General features: G+C 37.8%; 1 protein-coding gene across 1 annotated transcript in view; it reads right to left on the bottom strand.

Moving 5' to 3' along the window:
• The window catches only part of SLC24A2 (solute carrier family 24 member 2), a 104,178-nt gene that overhangs the window by 29,478 nt on the left and 48,043 nt on the right, over positions 1–26,657 (bottom strand). Inside the window, exons 2-4 of the mRNA XM_009093944.4 lie at positions 21,262–21,300; positions 20,339–20,447; positions 5,506–5,556 (exon numbers count right to left, since the gene is read on the bottom strand). Of these exons, the coding sequence (XP_009092192.1) occupies positions 5,506–5,556; positions 20,339–20,447; positions 21,262–21,300 (199 nt within the window). The remainder of the gene's footprint in view (positions 1–5,505; positions 5,557–20,338; positions 20,448–21,261; positions 21,301–26,657) is intronic.

The following is a 26,657-nucleotide window of genomic DNA, read 5'->3' as shown; positions in this document are numbered from 1 at the left end:
GACCTGCGATTCTGTGATTCGGAAGGGGAACAAGAAGTCTCCAGAAAACATGATTTTCATATCAGATTCTTAAAGGTAATTTTTCTTCTGAACCTGCCAGGTTGGGGCTTTTTTTGTCTCCCATGAAGTTAACCATGCAGGTCAACCTCTACACTCCCTAGGGCAAGACACTCACCAGAAGCCCCAGTTTTTGTCACTCTTTATTGACCACTGTGTCCAAATGATTCACTAAAACAAGGCAATGTCAAAGATATCAATCTGAGGTGAAACTAAACCTTTTTCTGCCTTCATAGATCTTTCTATGTAAGGACTCTTTGGAGATCTTCTAACAGCCTATGATGTGTAGAAAGTTGATGTATCTGCCTTTACTGACTTATCCTGATTGTTATTGCCCTTTAAGCATTTTAAAATATTTTAGAAGTTTAAATGGTGGCTATTTTACACCACATTTTCTAATTAAAAATACTATTAAAAGGGTCTGTAGCTTTTTTTAATTCTTCATCTCCAGTCAAAAAATTCTATTGAAAACTGTTGGCTGCAGCAAAGCCAACACAGACTTAAGACCAGAAGATATTTCAATGGAATTATATAAAAGACTAACAGCAGAAAGTAAAAGTAAGAAGTCATTAATTAATTCAGTTATTTGGGTAACAGTCACTTTTTGCCAAGCTAAAAACTTGGAGAAATTCCAAGCATACCAGGATAAATCATTAGTCAGGAAAGAAATTCTCTCTTCCCTCCTTAAAATGGAAGCTTCACACCCCTGTACCCACACTTTTGTACGTGGAGAAGCATATGAGCAGCTCGCGGGGACTAGCAGCCATCATTTGTGAAGTGGAACTAATTTCTCAACAGCATACCACTTGGAAAGTAATAAAAATACCACGAATATTTTATAAGCCATACTGTCCTTTCTGCAGTCTCTACCTTTTCACAAATACATCATGCTCCAAAAAAAAAAAAAAACCAAAAACCAAAATTAGCAATTCACAATATTTTGCAAATATTATCTTTTTTGGCACTCAGAGTTGAACGCCTGCAGAATAGCATTTAAGTAAAGAACACAATCATAAATAACAAGGCATCTCATTATTTCACTGCACAGGGTTAAGAGGCAGAGATTCCAGTTAGAAGGGAAGACGTAACAAAGAGTTAAAGAAAGAGAGAGTGAGATAAAGAACAGGAATTTTCTTGGATAGCAGATGAAGGAGAAAAAACCCAGAAAAAATACAAATCATATCCCCAAATATTTTAGGCCGAAATGCTGAGTCATTGTGGTTCCTAATTTATTTTGAAAGAGCAGGGGCATTTAAAACTGCTTATCCAGAAGAGTGAGTAGATATTAAAAGGTGTCTGATATAATTTCAGTCTCCTAAAGGATTCTGCTAGCTTTCAGATTCCAACTCAGCTTTATATGTTCGATGCCACATATATAGAAATGCATTTTATGCAAGCAATGAAAATGATGCAGCTGGCATATTTCTGAAAAATACCTGTGGAGCCATCCATGTCCCCACCTATTCCAAGATGGTGAAGGATCTTTCAATTAAAGGTCCAGTTTTAGAGGTTAGTTAAAATGATGAAGAACCTAAGGATATTCTAGTATTTTATTTGAGACTGTGTGAAAATGTAGGTTTTCTTAACAGAGAAACATGGCCACTATTGAACTGAAAAGAAAATGTCTTAGCAGAGATTCACACTGGTTTAGATTAGTTTAATTGAATGTGACATCCATTTTTTTTCACATTTACAAAAACCTCCCAGCATCTTTAGAAAGAATTTCTGACACTGACTTTTAGCGATTTTAAGTTACACCATTTCAGTCAGGAGACTGCTCCACAGATGTAAGTCATTGTCATGGAAGTTAAAATCAACATTTGAAATGGAAAATGTGTTTTGTTTTATTTTTATTTCCTGATAGATGCACAATTCAGTTTACATTGTTTTACACCATTACCTTTGATTAGATTCACTCAACACAGGTAACAAAAGTGCAAGGAAATGATTAAAAACCATTATTAACTATCAAAAACATGAAGCTGTCAAAAGCAGTAGTACTGGCCTGCATGAAGACACTGAAATGTAGAAAAGACAGCAGAGCAATCCCCCCTCCCTCCCTCCCTCCCTTTCTCTACCATTTTCCTCCATTCTCTACCATTTTCCTCCTTTAAACCAAACCAAAACTTGTTCACTGAAGGGGAAGCACAGAGCCACCAAGAAAAAGGACCAGCTGAGGATGGATCTAAGTCATTCCAATTTTCAGAAAGCCACCGAGGTCAATCTTAGGCACAGATCTCCTCTTGAGTCTTTTTTCTTATCTTTAGGTGGGGTCATTAAATAAAGCAAGCATCTTATGTCACTGTTCTTATTTCCAGAAGGTAGATGCCTATGTTTCCTCTGGAACAGTCCTATGGTTTGACTATGTAACAGAGCTTTTCACCACAGGTGGTAAAATGAGGGTTTAGATGAATGACAGTGCATGCTTCCGTGGACCTAAAATAGGACAGATCGCTATAGAAAATTCTTAGTTAATCTAGGTTCGCTAAACTCCAACAGATTTGGCAGCTTATTTTAGTTTGCAAAGAATGATGTAGAAGGAAGAGGTGATCAAGGCCAGATGATTACCAAAGAAGGTCGCTTAAAACTACACTGTTTTTTGTTTGAAAAGATAGAAGCAAATCAGTATTGTATAATGTAGATATGGGTTGATCTGCATGAGTAACTCCAGCTGGCATCAGTTGGCAGAGATTCTCCTCTTGATAAAGGATATATTAAAAAGCCAATCATTTATCTACAAACTAAATGGCAGTCTACAGGCTCCTTGGGTCAGAAAAATGTCTGATTTGATGTGAAAACAGTTCTTCAGAAATTCCCTCATTAAAAAAATTCAAGACTCTATCACTTGCCTTGTTTTCAGTCTGTGATCAAAGGAAACATACTGCATCTATCTAGCTGTAGCCAAGCTTTCATGAGTCTGAACATGTCAAATCTCTGGCTGTTGAGCACTCTGAACTGTACTTACTAATTCTGCTTAAGACCTGCTGTGGAAGATAACTAGTGAGTGATTACTGATCTAAATCCAGAAATCCACCTTACATGCTTTCTCCTTTAAGATCAAGCAGAAGAATCAAACAAAAACATGCAGTTTTGTCATGTTGTAGATTATTGGTGGAGCACAAGATTACAGCGAGGGTCTCTTCTCATCTCGTGGGGCACATTTACTCTCTCAGTTTGACCTGTTTAATCTAAAATTAATTTAAAGTCACTTTCAGACCAAGGAGAAATGATCAAAACAATAGAAATCAGGTTCTAATATTTGGAACACAATGGATCTCTGGCCATTAGGATGAATCTGATTGTGTGTTATAATTTATCCATTAATTCTGGTCCCTGATGCATTGTTCTGATGCAGCAGGAAGAATAAATGCACCTGAGTTTCTTTGCTGGAGAACTGAAAGAATATTCCCTATCTCCACTCCAGGCTTGAGGACTGGACATAAGGATGTTACAGAAAAAAAAAAAATCAATAGATTTGTAACTGGATTTATGTATTCCTGTGACTAAGTTGCTGTGCAAAAGGTACAAAACCCTCAGTCACAAAAAGGAAGAGAAAGAAGTAAATGGGTAATTCAAATAAGTGATGCAGAGTGATAGCAACTAAACTTCTGAAAATTGAAACAGAAAGCTGAAAACATGGCACACTTTGATCAAAATACAACTTGTAACATACACTAATCATTACTTGCCTCGTGAAAGACAAGTGAAAATTATGGTGGTTGTATTTGAGAAGGTAAACTGCTCCTGGATTTTTCCTGTTGCTGCAGTATGGTTCTGAAATATTTATTCATGAGAAATACATTCTGAGGTGACATTGAATATTAAAAGCATTACTTCTCCATAGGCACAGGAATAATATACATCTATATACACACTGCAACAGGTGTTTCCCTACAAATAACTACATTTAGATGCCAATAGAGTATTTATGAATCTCAGAAGGCTGCTTTTGAAACAACAGATATGATACTTCACCATAAAAAATAAAAACCTTAACATACCCACATTTAAGGCTACAATAAGAAATTACCTTTTTATCTTGACTGTAATGAAGACTGAGGTAAAACATACTGCAAAAGCTTTATCTCTGGTAGCCATATCTGAGTGGCCCAGGTTAATGGCTCCTTACAGGCTCTTGAGAGGTGTGTTTAAACAACATAGACACCACTGTTTGCCTGTTAAAATCTACTTTCAGGCATCTTTTCTTATTTCGGTACCACCCCTGTGAACCAGATGCTTAATCTGGGCAATGGAGCACAGTGAGGCAAGACCATTCTATGAGCTCAGGCCTGCCAGAGATGAAAACAGCATCTGCCAACACCTGGTGCAAAGGGGCATGGAATCACCTCCCACAGCCAGCCCTAGAACCAGAGGGTTCTATTGGTGTAGAATTGGTTTCCCTTTCTACACCAAGGGAAAAAGGCGTTATCGCTTTCCATTCTTCCCTGAGGAATGATCATGAGGAAGTCATGCAATGAAGATTCTCTTAAAACCTTCAAGATTGCTCAACGCTAGAAAGCAACTGTGTTTTTAAAAAGAGAGAATTACAGTATTTATCTTAAATTCCTAAGATTAAAACCAAGTATGAATAGGTGGCTAACATTTTTACAGGCCTCAAGATTTTCCCCATCCCCAAACATGCTGCTAATCTCCAAATTTAACATAATGAAAACATCTGTCTGGAATTATAATCAGAAGGATGGACAAGAGGCCTTGATCCTACAGACAATCAGGTCTCAGTTCAGGGATAATTTCAAATTGTAGAAATGCTGATCGCACTAGGACAAAAAGCATGTGTTGGAAATTTAGTATGGAGTTAACTGCTTTCCTGAATTAGTATGATAGAACTGCAGTGCTTTTGAATCAGCAGAAAAATTTCCTGAGATTTCACTGAGCCCTGACTCAGGCTCTAATTACTTCCTTCTTATATTGCTAGAATGAGGATTTCAAACTGCAAATTTTTTGCATTGCAATCAAGCACACAATTAATACTCCAGGAATAAACATGCCTAGTTTTTAAAGGTTATTCATGGCTTTTCAATAATACAGTAAACTGAAGTCACTAAGCAATTGTTCTGAGTGATTTGAAAATCGATAAATTAATTTTTCTTCTTGAATGCATCGTAAAACATGGCATCAAATAAGCACTACAATCTATGTTATACTGCGCCACAGAACTTGCAAGTATGGTTTTGCACATGTTCTTTGCTAAAAGCATCCCATTGTATTTTCTTACCTGAAATAGCAGAACTGAAATGTTGAAAACAAAGACTTGAAAAAAGAGTTGTAACTGACTGAGCCACCAATAAACACATGCAAAAATGAGTTATTCAAAAATGGAGAAAATGAAAATAGGACCAAGAAAAACAAAGGAAAATGTAAACACAAAAAAGGCACTCAGAGGGCTTCAAAAAAAGCTCATACAAACAATTCTAAAATATTTCTTACCTTCTTCAGTCATTGTGTCATAATATTTTAGGTTTCCATATGATCCAAGCTCTATAACATCACAGTAAAAGACACAGAGATAAGGAACCAGCAGACATTAAAGAAATGTACATGTTTTTGCATGTGCTTCATAAACTGGAACAGTGATTATGCAAAACATTTTCCAGGACAGCGAAACACAGATTACAGAAATGGCACTGTTTTCCCCTCCAAAATTTCACAAGTCATTGACTTTAGCTAAGGTGTTAAACTTGCTAAAGTGAGATGTAGGAGAAGCACTGAAATCTAAAATTTAGCCTTTTCAAGTTTCTTGCAAATTTGGTGCCTTTACATTTGGGAAAAGATAATAAACCTTGAGAGTACCTCGAGGTACTCAAACAGCAGCAATTTTGCAAACTAAGCTCATTTATCATTCCCTAGGTCAGACATTCAAATATGTCTGTATCCAAATTAAACAAAAAAGTTTCGAAACACATAATTTTAGGAACTGTTCATAATACTGTCTCCCAAACACTGTTTTGATACCAGTGCTGATTTTGACTGGCTTTAGAGGGGCTACCTAATTTAGCCACTCTCTTGTCACTTGTGAAATCAGGAAAAAAGTTACTTGCCTCATCAGGTGATATGACACCTAAATTAATTGAATCATTCAATCTGTCTGAAAATATTGCATTACTAGATTCTATCAGGGCAGAAAAAGGAATGGAATGCAGAGTCTCCAGGTCTGTAGGGCTACCAGTATTTGTTTCTGTGTGATAAAATCTTGCATAAAATCACCTTTTTATTCCATATGTGGCTTTACACTACTTTTCTTGAAGTGCTTTTTTCTTAACATTTGGCATACATGTTACTGTACGTATAAACACAATTATTAATATAAACCTACAAAACAGGACAATGAAAAATTAGTCTCAAGGAGGAATTTGCAAATGGTCTGGCTGAGGAATTTGTGGATGACCACTCATCATTTTTATGAAAAGTTTGGCAACAGAGTTTCTGAGCATCTGACCTTTGACAGAATGTAACCATTAAAAAGTGGATACTTAACAGTTTGATGATGCTTTTTTCTTTGTAAATATTCTCTTTCATATTTATGAAACACCTTAAGCAATTAAATGCAAAACTGATATCCAATTATTTGTTTTTCAGTGATGCATGATGATTTTTCAACAATTTTTCACAAAGGTGAATTTCAGTATAGACATGGTATTAGTTTCTAACTGTAAGAAACTGTGATGATATCAAATCTGACACTTTGAGAGATACATTAAAAAAAAAAAGAAATCTTACGTCATTTGCAGAGACAGAAAATGCCTTATGCCATGTAACTAAAATATACAGGATATTATCATTGTTTTTTTTAGTTTTAGATTGGATTGTAATGATTTTTCATAGGCACATTATAAAGAAACTTAAAAGTATTCATATAATCTTGCTAGTAAAATGTAGTGTCTTACTTGCCCGTAAGTAAGCCAAATAGAATAGGTCATTAAGTCTCTCTTCAAGCAAAGAAAAATGTAATTTAAAGATAGAATTTAATATATTGTTTTACAGCAAGAAATAATGCAAATACGGTTTTTAAAATTTGTCTTAGTCTTGCAACAAAATCTTTGCAGCTGTTAGGACATATAAGAAAGGATTGTCCTACCATCCTAATTTTAGTCCTCACCTGGAAAGAGCTCCCAATAAATTCAATATAGGCGCCCCTACATACAGCATTTGGAACTACTTGTCCTATTTAATTAGGGCTCAGTATTTGCTGATTCTACGGGCAGCACCTTTGCTTGTACTTATCCTCACTGATCTTTGCCTTCACGTGTCTGGGGTCTGCTTAGCTAGAACCTGGGCTGAGGCATTCACTGGAGGTTGAGGACAGGACTGGAACACACATGCCAGAAAGAGTCTGCCAAAAGGAGGGTAAAAGTAAATAAAGAAATGGAGGCATGTGGAGAACAAAACATTGGCAGAGAGAGACTGCATGAATGAAGTTGAGAAGAGCATTGCACCACAGCCACAAACTTCAGAATAAACAGAATAGCAAGAAGCTTCTGACTCAGCAGATGAAGCAGAAGAGATTTCAGAGGAAACCAACAACTGTGAATTCTAAATCTCAAAATAAAAACCCAAAAAAATGGGGTGGCGGCAAGGCAGGACATTTCCCACACTGGCAATCCCATTTAAATCCATTTACTTCCCATCTGAAGGGAGAGATAAAAGACAAACAGTAAAGAAAAAAATAGGGTCGATCTGACCTTACAGGGACCAAAAAAGATGAGAAACAAGGTGATGCATGACAGTGAATGATGCTGATGATAATCATGTTCTGGGAAGTTCAGCAATTCAACACACCAAGGATTATATTAGGTTAATTCCTGCAGTTAACAAGCAAAATTATTTCCAGGAAAACTCCAATCTTGCTGGTGAGATTATGTTCTCCAAAGCTTATAGTCCTATACTCAGAGTGGAACTCTTTATACAATCATCAGCCCACTGACTGCAATGCACTACCCAGAAAACATCAGATGCATGTATTCACATGTATTATATTTGAGGGTTTTAAGATTACTTGGGTCAGTGCTGCTTGGCAGCATGACAGATCTGCCTCTACACAGTCTGCCCCCAATATATGGTTACTTCTGCTGTAAAATTTGGACTAAATCTCCTCTTTGTTTTTGATTTCTCCTGTTATACCCTGTTTAATATAACTTTGAGTAAACAGAAAATGAAGTACTTTTCAGAAAAAAAAAATACTGTATTGGAAAAATTTCTCAGCTTTAGAAGAAAACTTGTTTGACATGGAATTGAAAAGGGTACTTGAAAAATTATCCCCAAACCCAATACAATTAAAATTTGACAATTCAATTTTTGTGAACATGCTATGCAATTCCTATGGTGAGGTCATAGTAGATAGACTGGATGGCAGCCAGTACCTGCATCCCTGCTGTCACATGAAACAAAGAGGATGCAGAGATGCAGCTTAACAGCTGATCCCCAGCAGTAACAGAGTCACTGAATTAATTTGTTCCCTTCTGCGTATTTTTACACCAGAAAAGAACAGAAGGTTCCTAGTAATCCTGACTGACATTCCTGAAGGATTACAGCAACATTTGTCTACTACGTCCTGTTCTCTATTGTGTTTGTAGGTGTCAAAAATCCTGCCTGACCAACTTAGTGACCTTCTACGATGGAGTGACTACATCAGTGGACAAGGGAAGAGCTACAGATGTCACTTATCTGGACTTCTGTAAGAACCCCTCATGCCCCCTCTCACTGAATTGGAGAGAGATGCATCTGTGTTAGTGGAAAAAAATTGGCTGGATGGTTGTATCCAGAGTGTAATGGTCAACTGCTCAGAGTCCTGATGGATGCTGTCAATGAGTGGTATTTAATATCTTCATCAAGTACATTGACAGGGTAGATCAAGCACATTCTCAGAAAGTTTGAAAACAACATCAACCTAACTGATGCAGTTGCCACATCTGAAGGACAAGATATCCTTCAGAGGGACCTGGACAAATGGGAATGGGAATTTCATAAAGTTTAACAAGACCAAGTGCAAGGCACTGCACCTGGGTTGGGGCAATCCCTGGTTCCAACATGGGCTGGGGATGAACAGATGTAGATGGAGAGCAGCCCTGCTGAGAAGGACTTGGGGGTGCTGGGGGATGAGAGGCTGGACATGACCCAGCCATAGGCACTCCCAGCCCAGAAAGCCAAAGGTGACCTGGGCTGCATCCAGAGCAGTGTGGGCAGCAGGGCCAGGGAGGGAATTCTGCCCCTCTGCTCTGCTCTGCTCTGCTCTGCTGAGACCCCACCTGCAGGGCTGCATCCAGCTCTGGGGTCCCAGCACAGGAAGGACATGGAACTGATGGAGAGAGTCCAGAGGAGGACCACCAATATGATTAGAAGGACTAAGCACCTCTCCTATGAAGACAGAACATTTGGGTTGTTCAGCATATAGAAGGAAAGGCTCTGAGAAGACCATAGAGAAGCCTGTCACCTAAAGGGGAACTGCAAAAGAATGGGGACAAACTTTTTAGTAGGACTTACTGTGGTAGAAAGAAAGTAGATTCACACTAGACATAAGGAAGGTATTTTTTTTATATGGAGGATGTTGAAACAATGGCCCAGGTTGTTCAGAGAGATGAGGTAAATGCCCCATGTCTGGATACATTCAGAGTCAAGATGTACAGGGCTCTGAGCAACCTGACTGCTTGAATATGTCCCTGCTCATTGCAGGGAGATTGCAGTAGATGATCTTTAAACATCCATTGCAACCAAACTCTTCTATGATTCTATGAAATAAGATAGCTAATAACTCAATTTATTTTACTCTTACTAACTATAGTACATACTGTCTGTGATGAAATACTCATTTCTGTCTTTTAAGTATATAGCCCCAGGCTACCATGGAAGAAAAGCAGAACCAATATTTCTCTTCACTCTCCTGCGACTAAGATCTCGGATACAGACTGCAGCTGACCCAAGTAAGGCCGAAATGAGCCTGTCTCAGAGTTTCTAGAGCTACTCATAAGCCATACAGCTATTTTAGAGACAGCAACCTGCATTATTAAAGGTACGTATCCCTTCATGGAAAAGTCAGACTCTGACTTTTGTCAGAAATTTATCCCTTCGTGTAAAGTCAGACTCTCAAATTAAAGAGACCAACTGTGTATTTCTTCAACAAGCATGAGACTTTCACTTTGCATAAAAAATGTATTTATATGAGAATTCATGTCATACTCCTCCAAGTTCAATAAAAGCTTCAAAGTTGATATATCTATTATTTAAAACAAAACTGGTAAAGAGAAATTGCTGATGGCAACCCCATAATTTTTAGCACAATTACACAAATGTATTTACCAGACACTCCTTTTGTTTGACTTCTATAGTCATGACAGTGTCAAGGCTTTTTTAATTTGCATATTTAAAAAAGAAGGCCAAAAAACTGGTCAAAGGAATTAGAGGAATTCATATGATAATATCAAGGAGCACAAGGATGTCTTTACTGTTTTTTCTGCCAGACATCAAGGTTTTGAGAAAATTTAATTAGATGATCAGTCTCATCCAAAACCAGAAAAAAGAGGCCACTTTAAAACTTTTATAGATAAGTTGTAGTGACTATCCAAACTAAATTGGAATCAAAGTTGGATTTGGTTTCAGCAATGATGTTAGATTAGGAACAAAGATCTCGTGATGCTAAGAACTTGTGAAAGATCTAGTGAAGATTAAAACTGTTAAATGTTACAATTTTAAAATTAGAGTCCTAACCTCTAAGAGATCTTTAACAGAAGAAAATGCCTTTTTACTTATACTATTAGAGGAAAAACACACACAAAAAAATTCCCATCAACTGAAGGCTACCGGGAATTGTGAATTTTAAAAAGAAATAATTATTCGAAATGATTTTTTTCAGCAAATCTCATCTTATTCTGACTCCTATCATTTACAAACTTCCTAAACCTCTTAGCTTTCTCCCTGAGTAATTATATCCCATCTGCTGAAAAGTGGGACTGCTGGGGGAGTTTGTAGGTAGTATCATTGCAGAATGCAGAGTAGAGAAAACAAACATTCCTTTAAAAAGCAAAATACTTATTCTCCTACGACATCTGGATAATCAGATGCTGTCCCCTACATTTTCACTTGTGGATCTTCCAGCTGCCAGTTCTTTAAAAATGGAGGCTTTGTCATTGAGCCATTTCAGTGGAAAATACAAAAAGATCCCTTCTGGATATAAGTAATGCAGTTTAAAATTGTATTGAATTTCAGAATTGCATCTTTTTTTGCTTATACTACTACCAGAGCTGCTTTATTAATAGTCCTAAACAAACACAGAAAATAATACAAATGAAGTCTTTCAGGTACTTGGCTGGGATCATGCTTGTATTTAAACATTCATGTCTTCCTTGCATTCTCTGTAGGAAACCCCAAGAAGAATATACTGTCTGAAGAACAGGGCAACACTGGAAAAAATTATGGAAAAGAGAAACAAGAATTCTGCCTGCAGTGTACAGCTTGAGTAGATTAAAGTTAAAACAAGAAAAGAGGTCATGCAGAAGTAAAATGTTGTGAAAACTGACAACAAAACCAACACAAGGATTACATTTCAGAGTCAAAACTAAATTATAAAGGCATCATAAAATTTTAATTATTTGACATTTTCCACCTACAAAGATCAATATGGATTTTAAAGGGAGACCTATGCATCAATTTTATGTAAGTAGAAATCTTCTAAATGAAGATTTCAACAACGAGTTGTGCCTTCTCTCTGAGTCTTGGGAACCTCTGAAGATAACCACATCTGACACTTACAGCTACAGAGTTGGAGAGCATTAACAAAGAGCATTAACACCGAACTGTCCTTTCTGAGAGAAATCTGCAAGGCTTTCATTGCCCACAAAGTTATGTATAACAAAAACATGGTGAGTTTTTCGTATCTGTGAGTAGGATAAAAGTTGCAAGCCCACTAATCCTATAGTCATGGAAGTGCAGACTGTTACCTAGAAAAAGCAAGACCTATATGCCCAAAGTATGACAAGAATGAAATGGTTCCTGTAAGCTAAATAGATCCACTCAGTAAAATAATTTAGACTTTGAATGTTTACTTCTTTGATTGTCACTATATATTGTCACTATATATTTATGATTGACATATAAAAAAGTCAGCGGAACCAAAACCTTGTAATAGAATTCTCTTCACTAGCCCAAGACATCATTTTTCTCTATGCCAAAATCACACATTTTTATAGACAGCTCAGGTTCCACAGCTGTTACAGTGACATTTGTGTCTTCTGTGTGTTACATAGAAGTTTGTAAATACAACTGCAATCCATTCATGGCTTTGAAGTCCTAAGTAATACTGGAGGAAAGAGCTATCTAATTTCTCTCCCTCCCTCTCTGACAGATATGAACTAGGCTACCTAAAATACTGTCTCTGCCTATTTAAATAGATGTGCCCTTAGCTGCATGTAACCCATATGGGTTTCCACTCTACCTACGCTGTTCCTGACTCTGGCATTGTGGGGTGTTTGATGTTGGAGATACCTTTAATATACTCATCTCATCTCCATTATCACAGAAACTCACGTACCTAAGTTAGGAGCACAATTTTGGTGGTCTCTACCAGAGCTGAAACATAGCAAAAGGTGAAAGAAGGCCTTGCTGGAGAAAGATGTGCTTCACTGCTCCACCTATCTCATTTAGCTGTTTGAATACTTCCCCAGGAAATACCTTTCTTCTTGCAAATGACTGTGTGGAGAGTCATGCCACCAAATGCAAGAAGAGTGCCACGTCAGCAATGGTGACCAGCAGCAAGCAGCCTTAGGGTGCTCCACCAGGGAGACCACTGCCACCAGGTCAAGGAGGTGGTATTTTGTTTCCACCAGGGCTCATGAGACATAGGTGGGTGCTGGGACTAGTCCCAGGGTCACCAGTTTTAGACATACCAGAACCAGACCAGCATTGGGCCACAAAGATTATGAGGGGACCGGAACACTTCTCATCAGAGGAGAAGCTGAGAGCTAGGACCATTCAGCCTGGCATAAATATATTTATACGTGGTGGGACAGAAAGAACAAGAGGGAACAACACTTCCCTCAGAAGTGCCCATTGACAGGGGAAGAGTCAATGGAGATGAACTAAAAACCAGAAAATTCCATCCAGACACGTATTAGGATGATGAGCAAACACTGAAATGCGCCTCCCAAAAAGACTGTGGAGTCTCCATTTATGAACATTTTCAAATCATGACGGGAAGCTGTCATGGTCAGCCTGCTGAAGCTGATCCTGCTTGAGCAGGGGATTGGACTAGCTGGACTCTGTAATGCAAAAAGTCACTTTCAACCTAAATGAGAAAAAACACATCACTTTTGTGAAAGTTAAACACATAAAAAGAGTATGAGTATCTGCCTGACATGACACTACACTTTGAAGGTTAGTCTAATTGTCCTTTTCATTGGTTTCCCACCATCACATCAGACTGAAATACCATAGGAAGGAATTAAAGAGAAAACACTGTATTATAATTAATAGCTACTAATATGTATCCAAGCCTGGCAGGGAGCCCCCATCTTCTCTGGCAGAAATCTCTTGCAAACATTTCGGTCTGCAGCTGAGAGGAGAGCCAGAATGGTGTGCGGACTGTGCTCAGAGGACTGTTTTTCCTTGATAGAACAGAAGAAGAGCCAAGGACAAGCTGGGTAAGAACAAAGGTACAAGAAGAAGGATGCTCAGCTTTTTACAGGCCTACGGGTATGCCTAAAGGATGCTCAAGAATGATGGATAAAGGATTTAAAGCAGAGATCGTTAATAACATACAAAATTACTTCTAGAGATTTTGCCTAGATTTCCATAGTTCTTCATGTTAAATAAAATACTTTTGTGCCTATATAGTTCTGAAGATGCATTTCTGTCTTCTCTGGCATGGTGCTAGGAAGTGGGGAGGCCACACCTGGAGTGCTGTATCCAGTTCTGGCCCCTCAGTTTGGGAAGGACGTTGAGACACTCCAGTGCATCCACAGGAGGGCAATGAAGATGGTGAGAGGCTTGGACCCTGTGAGGAACGACTGAGGGAGCTGGGGTGGCTCAGCCTGGAGAAAAGGACACTCAGGGGTGACCTTGTCACTCTCTACAACTTCCTGAAAGGTGGCTGTAGTCAGGTGGGGGTTGGTCTCTTCTCCCAGGCAACCACTGACAGAATGAGAGGTCACAGTCTTAAGCTGGATGGATGGTTGGATGTCAAAAACAAAGCATGATTGAGCACTGGAATTGTCTGCCCAGGGAGATGGTGGAGTCAGTGTCGATGGAGTTACTTAAAAAAGGCTGGAAGTGGCACTTGGTGCTGTGGTTTAGTTGATGAGGAGATGTTAGGTGATAGGTTGGACTCTATTATCTCAGAGGTATTTTCCAACCTAGTTCATTCTGTGATTCTCTGATTCTGCTCTTCTGTGAAGTGCACTCAAGTCCTGCTGCATAACAGAATCAAAGAATGGTTAAGGTTGAAAAAGATATCTGAGACCCATGTTCTGGAGATGAGGAAAGTGGAAGTGCTCAGGCTACTCCAGCTGTGCAAGAGCTGAGCATTACCCATGAGTTGGTGTAAGCTGAGCTGCCTGGCCTTACTCCTCTGGGGATATAGCAAATAAACAGCTTCAGGCAAACAAGGTTTCCAATGGCACCAATGGCAGAGAGCACAGACATGATGGTGCATCTCACCTAGGCCATGGGAAGGGTAAGAACATGATTTTTTGCAAAATGAGACAAAACTGAGATGGCTGCTGAGTAATCATTCAGGCAAAGGCTACTCAGCCTCTGCCAGATGTCTTTTGGGTGAGCTGACAGATTCCATGACATCTAAGAAAAGTACCCAAGCAGCAGGAGCAAATGAAGCAGAACAGTTTGCAGTGAATGGAAAAGCTGGAAAATTCTTAAGACCAATATGTAGGAACACAACAGCATCTACCAAGCCATTATAAATAATTCACTACTATGTCAAAAACTTTGAGTATTCTTCTTTATTTTCCTGAGAAGTATGATCACAGGTTTTCTTTTTTTTTTTTTTTTGACAGAACAGTGACAGTACTGTATTTTTCTGTGTTCAGTGAAGGAAGTGAGAGAATTGTAAGCTCAGCTTTATGTAACAGAAGGTTACTTCTCTCACCAATAACATGCACCATATTTATATCTTCAAAAAAAGAAAAAGTACAGGTTATAAGATAAACAATTCCTTTTCTGCAGAAGTACGTCCTGTAGTTTTCCATTTTGGAAACAGGACTGAAGATGGGAATAGGAGAAAATTGCCAAAGATACCTACTTCTCACTGGGGACTAAGCCATGACAGAGATTTATATCACACCCATTTTCATGCAGAGGATGTCATTTGCATATGAGTTATAGCCTTGTCACACAGAGCAAGAAAGTCAGCAACCAGCTAAATCCTCACTTGTAGGAGATGTTTTGTTGGCCTGTGGCACCTTATCAGCAGGCAGCAAAGGGGTGCTATGATAATGAAAAGATCTCATTCTTCCTGTATCTTGATAAACCTTGTGCAAAAACAATGTAGCCTCCGATTGCACTGGTGCTCTCCAAATCCTCACTTCAGTGCCGGTATCTTCCTTGCTCAACAGAGTACCTCTAGAAGCCTCCAGAGAGAAAATGCTCCCTCCACATTTCTGGAGGAATCATCTCTACATCAACCCTCAGTTTATAAGGAGAAGGTAGGATTACTATTCATGGCACACTTTTGTGAAAAATACTTAACCATCTTACTCTTGCCCTGCTCCTACTCCAAAACAACAGCCATCTTCTAACAAAAAATGTAAAGAGATCTTCGTAAAACCTACATTTTCATAACCCAGGAATATCCCTTTCAAAACTAGGACAAAGGTATCTGAGGTACAGGACTCAGAAGAAAACAGCTACAAGCGATCAATGATTCTCATGATTTATGTTCGGGTTGCTGGGATTTTGGACTGGGCCTGACCAACACAGCAGGTCAGATGATGGCATCCTTATTCATACGGGTAATGTTGTTATGAGCAGACCAGCTGGATTGCAAGACTAGCACTTAAGCAGAAGCAAATATGGCATAGGATTTCCTGGGGATTAATGACTGGCTGAGAGTTGATGATAGCCAGAAACACAGGCAGTCATTATTCTTAATCCTCAGGAAATGATGTCTATCAAGGTCATTATTTCTGTAATAAGATAAAAGCAAACAAATACCTAATGCCATGTATATATTTATATTTTTAATGAATAATGATGTCTCAGCTGTAATGTAAAGTTCATGTCCCATTAGCAAACATCCTACACATTCACCTGCTAGAGTGGCTGAACTCTTATCTTCTTATGAGCTTTATGCTGAGTCCAAGATTTTGAAGGGGAGAAGCCTTCCTTGTCTAGACTGCTAAATCCACAGCATGACTGCACACCTGCCTGAATATAAAGAGCCAAATATCCAGCAGCTCCCACTGATCTCAGATATTACTCATCTGTCAGAGGTGGGCTGAACACCTTGCAAGCCTGCTGATTCTGGAGAGTTTGCAAGTTGGCTTTTACAAGACAGCCACAAGCCATACAAAGCCACATTTATGTGAAAAGGGAAAAGGAAGGATAGGTTTGTAAGTGTGTAGTAGTACATAGGGACTGCTCTGTTTATCAACATTTTTGGAAAGTAAATCTTACTCTCTCATTTCACGTTATCCTACTTGCAATCAAGTGCATTTTTAATATGCTTTCAATTGCAGTCGAGGTTGGTTCTGACTTCACAAATGAATTATTCAGAAGTAAATTTGATGAGCTGGTTTTCTATAAATACACTGAATGTTAATGGAGCAATAATGGCGTGTAGGTCAAGCTGATTTTTAAGTCACATGGCCTGTTTATACACTCTATACAGCTTTTGCTACCAAGAGGATACAGATGGGACTTCTTCTCTGTCACTCCTGCAAAATCCACATAACTCCAAATGACAGTGCAGTGTGTCTTCTGATGCCCCAAATTCCCCTGCAATTGTTCAATGGAATGTAACGGTGAATTTTATTACTGACTTAAAGAGAAAGAAAATCTGGATCTCTCAGCAGCAGTGCAAAAATTAGAAATGTAACTTCTAAAGGCAATATTTGATCTAGAAGCCCTCCAGAATCAAGGGCAGAGCTCCCAGACTTTAGCCACACTTTTCCAGCCACTGAAAACAGAGTTCACTTGGCTGTGACAGCCGCAGTGTTGCTGGTGTCTGATCGGGAAGCGATCTGACTGACGGACACAGCAGCCCAGAAAGACAGCAGCTGCTGAAGAAGCCATCTTATGGGAAAAGGCTGAAAGAAGGCAGGTGCAGGTGAGTGAGATCCAGTATGAGAAAGGCCAAGAAGTAAATGCTAGAGAAAAGCAGAAAAAGGAAATGAGACAAGAAGGAGGAAGATGTCAGGAGTATGCTCAAGCGCAGGGACTGCCAGAGTCCCTGTGTGTATGGTAGCTTTGATAGACACCTTTCAAACTTTTGTTTTATTTAACAGTGGCACTTTTTAATGCTCTCATAAACTGTTCTTTTTCTGCAAATCCAACAGATTCAGCAAATGATGCAATGTTTTTTGACCTATTGATCTAAGTCATCATCTGGCAGAAATACTGAGGAAATTTAAGCTGGCTAAAGGAAGAATGAAAAATTTTTATAACATATTTCTGCTATTCCTTTGAGTCTGCTCCACACTTGCATCAAATGATTTGGAAGAAACCCTTTAGCCTCAGAGGTCATGCAGCAGGTCCATTGACATACATTACATGAGTACAGCAGAGCTAATTTTCTTTGCTTCCCCAAAACTCAAAACTGTTATGGTTTTTTTTTGGTAAAGGACATGTAAATTGGAGAAAGCCACATGGGCCAGAGAAAGGCACCAGCTACTCCTTTACACTTCTACATCTCCCCAGATAATGGGATTATAGAGCAAAGGACTGATTTCCCAGACACTTAATAAACACTATTTCTTTCAATTTGTAAAAATGAAATGCTATCAGCTTAAAAAATTACTTAGCTGGCATGGTAAAAGACTTTTAAAATAAAGATGATGCACCAATTTGGTTCTTCAATGTTTTATACGCAGATTAAAACACAAAAAGATGGGGAGAAATTTTGGTCAGTAAAATTCATACAGATCCAAGTAGATAATTAATTTTGTATACAGTAGGTACTCTCATCCATTTTCACACATACTTTTTAAGTGAATGTAAGATGAAAATACAATGACATCCAAATGTATTAACTAGCATTACCTGCCTCAACCTGACATAGTATTTACCTAAAATAATTTTTTTTTTTCATGGAAGTTTGCAGAATAAGCTGAGTACAGAATAATTAACACAGACACTCAAAAGCTTAAAACAACATGAGTGTGTTCAGTGGAGACATCCACTACTCCTCCTGTTTGCCCTCGAAACTGCCTGCTGTGCAAAAGATCTTGAAAGCTGAGTCTGTGTACAAATGAAGTGGTGCCTCAGAAAAGGTTATTATTTTGTGTGACAGAAACACGGATGCATTTTCTCAGATTTTTCCTACAGTTGAAAGTCTGTTTATAAAAAGCTAAAACCAGAGTTCCATATGCAAAAACAAGTGATTGAATGAATTGCACTTTCATGCCCATGAAATAAAATTTGAATTCTGTAAAGTCAGCAAAAGCTAGAAATACTGGCTTCTTTATCTATACCAACTTAAATAACTGCACATACATAGGCTATTTTCCAGCAGCTTTTTGGCCATTTCTTCATGGAAGTTTTGCATTAAAATATAGAGTTTACTGTAAATGTAAGTAGATTCTTTTTCTCCTTTGTAAATTTAACTCAGTGTGTTAGTTTTAATGAAAAGTTTAGATAATGAAATGGCTACTGCCTTACACTTCCTTTAAGGTCGGAATATATTTCTATTCCCAGTTTTTTTAAAGAGTATTACTTCCAGGACAAATATAAGATGTTGGAAAGGAAAAAAATCTGTAAGCAGTGAAGTACTACGTGTGAAAAAACCCCAAAGAAAATGTTACTGGATTAATTTAAGTAAGATTTATGCATTGCAAACATCTCTATCAATCCACAATCAATCCATTGTTTCAATTGTATCAATAATTTTCCTGACATAATGAAAACCAGAATTGAGTTACTTGACAAATTTAATTATAAGTAATACCTGTTTGTCAGAAGTGTAGTGCTTTTGTCTCTCTGAAGATGAATTTCAGATTTCAAACCCCTTTTGTCCTTCACTGTCATGAAGGGGGAAGCCTCTGGATCACACTACACAGTGCAAGCTTACTACAGCAGAAAAGTAGACAGGTCTGAACACTGAACAAGCTATGTATGGGAAACAAGTGAAATAAGCCTGACCAATGGAAAAGTACCTGAGAGATGACCTTATTCTCAATTTACATTAGGTTCAAATTGTGCTCCAGTCAACAATTCTAGCTTTATTGTGGTCTTCAATCTGCCACGTGTGCTCATGTGAAGTGCTGTACGTATTTTTTAGTCACTGAAGTTTGAAAGGTCTGTCAGTAATAATTTAGGTCTCTTTAGAACATCCCTATTCCTTCACAAGTGCTATTTCTCAAGACAACTATTACTGCAGCAAGAGAAGTCCTACACACGCACAGACATCAAATAACACATGGCCTTGAATTTTTTTTGTTCTTCTGCTAGAATCTGAGAGTAAGATCACCCCACCATTATAAAGGTAATATGGTTTTCCTGCCAGCTTCTCAGATCAAAGCAGTGGTCTTCTTGCTAATTTGTCAAAGAAACAATAAATTACAGCACACTTGTATAAAGCAGTAAACCGTTTACTTACATGTAATAGAGCAGTATGTTGGGGGCATTTTTATTAATGTCAGTATTAAACAACCTGAAGTCAAATCAACAGATTCTCATTCTATTCTACAGTGCACATGACAAACTATCTGTCATTGTGACTTTTCATTTTTAAATAAAATCAAAACCAGGGAGGAAAACAAACAAAAATCTTTATGAAAGTTCAGGACAATGCAGTTTGTGTAGCTTTTACGTTGCTGCTGAAGCCAGGAGAGAAGAGAATCAGTATTTATGCACTGACCAAGTGACCAGCTTTAGTTTTACTGTAATGAACACATTTCCTAAGTTAAAAGTCCTGGTAGGAGTATGTATTTCACACCATAACAGTGTGTAACTCTCCCAGAAAATCCAGACACATTCAGAAAAGACTGATGAAAGCAAGAGAAATGCAAAACACAGTTTCACGGAGAGAGAGGAAAAATAAAGCATTTGTTTGCTTTTGCACCAGGAAAGCAAAAAAAAAAAAAAAAAAAGGAATTAATAGGCATACCTTCAGCAAGTGGGTCAAGTGTGTGAATCATGAGCTGGAAGATGCTGTTCCTCATCAGACTGTTGTGGAGAGATGCGGAGCTTCCTCCCCGCTGGAGACGTGGCTTGGTCTAGGGTAAAAAATAGGAAGAAGAATTTAGGGTCTTTTTGTTTTTTGTGTGGAAAGATGTCTGAAACAATATGAATTAATCTCACACCTCACTGCACATTTTGAACTATCGACTTTAGCAGGTTATGTTAAGCTACAGACTTTATCACCCATTGCCATCACTATAGATAATTTCTCTGGAGGAGATGGATTGTTAGAACAGCCATTAGTCTCCCAGGACTCAGGGAAAAAAACATGGCAAAAAGAATCCTTCCTTGTGAAAACTCATAAAGTGTTAAGAAAATTAAAACCTCACACTCCCATCAGGAAGAACTAACAATTTGTTTCTTTGTAGAACCTTTTGCTTGAATCCCTGAAGTAAGTTATAATTTTCATTACTTCAGTACATTGCAAATACGCCTATGATCAAAACTATGGAGAAAGAGGGCAGAGACCAGTACTCTTTTTTAATGGCACTCAGCTTCAGTGCTTCCAACTTTCAGTCAAAAACATGTCCCTTGCTTTGGCTGGATCCACTGAAGTCTTATGGCAAAAAGATTGAAAGCATGGTAAGGCAGTACAAACATCTACAGCAATGACTCTAATGTACAAAGCATCTTTTGCATGCTTGTAATGAAATACAAAACATACTCTGAGATTCTGTTCCCCATGCAATTGTCTAGTACAGCAATCATTGCACTGTATATATTTCACAGAGAAAGACTGCTTTGTGGCTGTTTGTTTCAATAAAAAGGATAGTGAGAGCCAAACTAATGTAAGGCTTGCCTCACCACCCTCCTGAGAAACAAATGCTCAGATGCATAATTGCTGCCTACCGTCAACGTCTGGTCATCCTTGTCTCCAGCATTAGGTGACTGCATGAATGGGAAAAAGAACAAAAAGAAGTGTCAGAGAGAGCACACAGGGAATGGGAAGGCAGTAGAACATCACACACGTCTAATCCTATGAATTCTGTTGTGATAGATTTTTGAACCACTCAAGGCATCCTACTGATGCAGTAAATCAGAGTAAAGGCACACTGCAATGTGCAGGCGCCTTTTACTCTTGTCAGTTTCTTGGACAGGAGCTGTTGTCATTTCGGGCCTGGCACAGCAGCTGGGTGGCAGATCACAATGTTCACTTCATACAAATTACCCAGGGAGGTAAACTCCCTGTACAGAAACCAGTTTGAGAGAGTGAAGATAGAAGATGAAGGGCAACAGGAAACTCAGGATTGACCAACTGTTCCACAAAAAACCTAAAAAGGAGTAACCTTTGTATTTTGCAAGAAGAGACTAAGCAAGGAAATGAAAAAATCCGTTTCAGTTTAACAACTCCCTAAAAATTATCATTTAGCTCTGACTGAAGGGCAAGCAGCATGGCACACACTGCCCTGCCATGAAGGAAAATGAGACTCTGAATGGGACTTAAATTATTTTCTCCATCTCAAAGGCTCTTTAGTGCTATGTAATACACAGAAAACAAATTACATCACAACAGTTCCATGGAACAATCTCTCCCATTAGTGAAACACAGTTTTTGGACACACATCAACAGTGATTTTTTTTGGGCATGCCCTTTGGGTTAACTGGCTTTGAAGGTTAAGTGGAAGGCAAGCAGCCATGAACAAACACTGATAAACAGAGCAAATCCTTTATGTTCTACAATAAATACGAGAATAATGAGAACCAAATTCTTTGTCAAAAATGTACTGCTACAGCTCTGACTTTTAACTCAAAGAAAAGATAATCAGACAACAAAAACACCTCTGTTCTAATAAAGGGACTACCTGTCACCTCTAAATTAAATCTATCCTTGTACAAGAAAATAATAGGAAAAAAGTTTTATGCTCTATTGAAGAAAACTATCACAAAAAGAACTTTGAAAGGAATAAAAAGAAAAGGAAACAAAAAGAAAACACAAAATCTGTGTTCAAAAATGTTATTTTAAAAGAAGATGCATCTCAGAAAATGTTGGCTTAATGTGTACGTATGTATGGTTACATATTTTACATATTCATGTGTTTCACATACAAACACACAAAAATGAGCAAATCCACAATTTATATGTGAGTATTTTGAGGACCCTTCATGGAAAAAAAATTCATCTTACAGCAAAATTTGCAAGAAGGCAGAAAGGACAAGCTGAGGAGAGCTTTTATTTTCTCCAAAGAAAAGGAGTTCAGAGTAGTTGAGTCCCAAGGATCAGTGGCTATAGTTACAGAAGTAGAGTCTGTGATAGATGGATGAATGTGCAGAACAGGAACTTGACTAGAAGTTTAAAAAATGTATTATTTGGAACTTTGATTTTCTGAAGATAGGAAATCCATTTTTTATTTTTAATATTGAAAGATATGGGAATGGATAATTGATGAAACTGAGTAAATTGTACTTTCTACCTGACAAAGGTCTGAAGACTATCACTTTTCAAAATTTCATGTTGAATGAAATACTTCCCATTTATTTGAAAAGAATGAGGTGAAGCTAAATGAATGCATAAAAACCACTAGTTGATAATTTGCAACACATAATTAGCAAAAGATAACGATATAAAAAAGAGAAAGAATGATGAAACACATTTTCCATATGCATTAAGGAAACAGAAGTGTGAAATAATTTAATTATTTGCCAATACAAATTGGGGCATACACCATGAAATGGATTTTTAAAATTATTTTTTCCACACATGATTTGACATGCAATGGTTTCTGAGTTTAACTTGCCAGTCAAATTATATTCTAGCAGAAATATTCAGGGCAATTTCAAAAATAGGAATGTAAACAATTGTTTGACATTTTGGTGACACTAAATACTTACATTTCCTGGATTCTATCCTGGAGAAACAATAAAAACCCCCACCTTTAGATAGTGTCCTAAACTATGGTAGTGAAAAATTCAGCTTTGTTGCTGTTTACAGTATTGGATGGCACTTTGTCCAAACCAGGATGAAAAATTAAACTATTTTACTATTGCTCACAGCAAGTTTTGAACATGGTCTTTGCTACTTAGTTTTGGTATCATACACTGCATGGGAAAGCATCTTAAAGTATAATTTTTCCCTTGCAGAAACATTGAGTATTCAGGCATTTTATGCCATCTTAATTTGAGGCAACACTTAAAAACTGGTCCAGTTGGTGGTGTTTCTTTGCACTGGGGCAAATACTGCATTTGGGGACACATTCAGCAATGATATTTAAAAGAAAATACATGGTTTCTGTAAAGATAGGTTTGTTCTTAAATCATGGCAACCGTTGCATGTTAGTTCCCTTAGGATCAGAAAGAGATCCTAAGGGACCTAACATGCAACAGTTTGTAGATTAATAAATATAAATTACAAACCTATCTGAAGATTTTACTAGTAAAAATTATTTTTTGCAATTGCATATTTTATTTAAAACCATGAATCTATTATGATTCTGCAAAGTGAAAAAAATGCCTTCTAGCATACCTTCTTATTCAAAATATTTGGGGCACAATCCATTATCCATTTTTCAATCAGAATTATAAAACAAATAATAATTAGACAGATCACTCCTATTTTTAGAGAATTCAATGGAGTATTTGTTAGTTCCCCCATTCCCCATGGCAGGACATAAGAATTTGTCCATCCTCTTACTGCCATCAATTATCATGTATTCAATCTTGCTTCAGGTGAGCTAAAAGACTTAAGACATTTTGTTTCAGGAAGGATGCATTAAAAATGTCTACTTGCAATGGAGAAATGTTTCTGGAATTCTTTTTATACGTCTCTCTTCCTCAGTGAACTAGGTTCATCAGTGATTGAGCCTGACAACCTCCTTGCCTTGCTTGGGAACACATGTTGTTGAAAACCAGGCTTCTGAGTAATTCATGCAAGAGGTGATGGCTCACTAAAAGCCTGGTGAGTCTCCCAGTGCTCTCCTTTGACATGAAGGGCATCATGACAGTCAAAGGAGGAGCAGAATCTATAAAAAGCTCCAGGTATTTGACACAGAACATCCCTGTTAACAAAAGATGGCTAGTAACTAGAATCATCTGTTAGAGTGTGTAGCCCTCAGCCAGAATCAGAAAGCTGACTGTCTGCAGCTCGAGCAGTTGCTGCCCTAATTTAAGCTTCCATGTTAAAGGTTCAGTAGCCAGGAACAATCAGTGAACTGGACTGCACATTCTCCTCTCCTAACATGAGAAAAGCAAGCTGTCAAACAAAAGCAAGTTAAAATGTAATGGGATTTCAACACCTCTTCTGCAGTGTGGGTTCACATCTCTCTTCTGCTGGATAAATATTTTACAAATATGATAATGAAAAGCTGTTAAAAATCAGTCAATCAATCAATCAATCAATCAGCTTTTTTGTCAATAATGGCATTTAGTGATATTTGTTGGTTCACAGTGTGGTGCTGAATGCAACATGGTGTCTCCAATTATTGTATTATATGAGTCCAGACAGGAATTTGCATAATTGCCTCAAGATGCTTTCCAGCCCAGGACTTCTGCTCTTCTCTCGTATGCCTGCTTTAAAAAGTGGCATCTGGACACAGCAACTTTACAGCTGGCAGTGAGTCACCACTTGTAAGTTCTCAAGTGAATTATAGAAGATAAGCTTTGTTGGAGCATTTGTCTAGGTTTGTCTAATCTTACACTTAAGGTCTGCAGGGTATTTTGTTAGACTGAACTGCAGAAAAATGAGATAGATTTCAAAGCCAGCCACTGAAGCCAATCTAGTTAACCTAAGACAGTTTAGTTAATTTGTAAAAACCAGTATCCTCAGGAGTGTTAGTAATGCACTTGGAATAGAACTGTTCTGTATTTCTTTGAAATGATATGGTAAGTCAAGTTAAGACATAACTAAAATCCTAGCAACAAATTCAGCTAGGCAGATTTCAGGAATAAGCTAATAAGCTTAGAGAGGGAACCAAAAAACGAAGCTAGTGCTTTATCTAGTTTTCTTAATACATACATCTTTGAATTTTACCAGAATAGAACCCCTTAGATCTCCTTTCTGTGAATATTCCAAAACAATCCAAAGCTATAACCTTTGCCGCCTTGATGCTTAAAAGATCAAATCCTAGGGGAGTCAATATACCTACACTAAAATTCTAGGTATCCATGAAAATAAAAGTTGACCATCACGACCTGCAGAACCCCTGTGAGGTGCTGCAGTGGGGCCAGTACAACTTTAGACTGAAGGTGACACACCCTGCTCTCTAGGTTATTTCTGTAGAAAGGCTGTAAGTAGTTGCAAGGGAATACCTCTCTAGTAAACTGATGGTAAAGATTTTAACTTGTATGTTACTGCTTAGACATCAGGATCTGTATCCAGATTGTGAATTTACATACATGACCCTGGATCTTACTTAAAACAGAGGAATAAAATGCTTTAGTAACTACACTGTAGAAAAATAAGCTAGTTATTTTTAACTTTGCCTTCTTTCTTCTTTTCACCTTTCCCTTTCCTAAAAGTAAATTGCAACAAGGAGTTTTACCTAAAGAAGGAGATTTCTGTATTGTTGAAGAAAATATGATTCACAAAACCACATCCAAAGTTAACCTGAGGTTTTAAAGCTGCTTTACTCATCAAAATGAAGAATTTATTAAATTAGAGGTTGAACTTCCAAAGACATAAACCTGGACCCCCAAAATTGAATATCTGGCTACATTTATAACTGCTTGTTTAGAGGCACCAAGTGTGAAAGCTGTAGCTCTGGAACAAGCAAAATGGCTTTGTTATTTCAGATCAGTTGTCTCTTTTATGCCAGTCTATTCATGCAATTACCCAATGCGCATACACATAGTGAATCCTCATAAATGTTCAGGAGAGATGCATCTTACTTGATTTGAGCAGCGACAAATAGATGGTGTAAGCCATCAGTTGCTAAATCACATGCTAAGGTTAGGTCAACTGATTTAATTCCAGATATCTGTGCATCCCACTGTGTGAAATAAGGCTCTTTTAGTCAGACTGTATAACCAATTATATGGTATTTAGTCACTCATGTGTAAGGAAGAGTCTGCCCCATGTCTCTTACCTTCTCTGAACTTGCTTAAAGTCAGGTATCTTTGGCTTAGAGTGGCAATGTAATAGCTCAGGCTTAAAGACTTCATGAGTTTTTAATCACCTTAGTGTCAAAAGTAATTATGCAGTTTCAAGTTGTCCCTCTTATCCTCATTTCAAGACTTACTAATGAAGTCACCTTTTGCTATTTTTTGAGTCAAATAATTTAGCACCACAGCTCTGTATGTCTATGTAACTTTAA

Source organism: Serinus canaria, chromosome Z (assembly GCF_022539315.1).
Source record: "Serinus canaria isolate serCan28SL12 chromosome Z, serCan2020, whole genome shotgun sequence".
In the NCBI taxonomy this organism is placed as follows: Eukaryota; Metazoa; Chordata; class Aves; order Passeriformes; family Fringillidae; genus Serinus; species Serinus canaria.
This window is presented reverse-complemented; position numbering and strand designations above follow the sequence as displayed.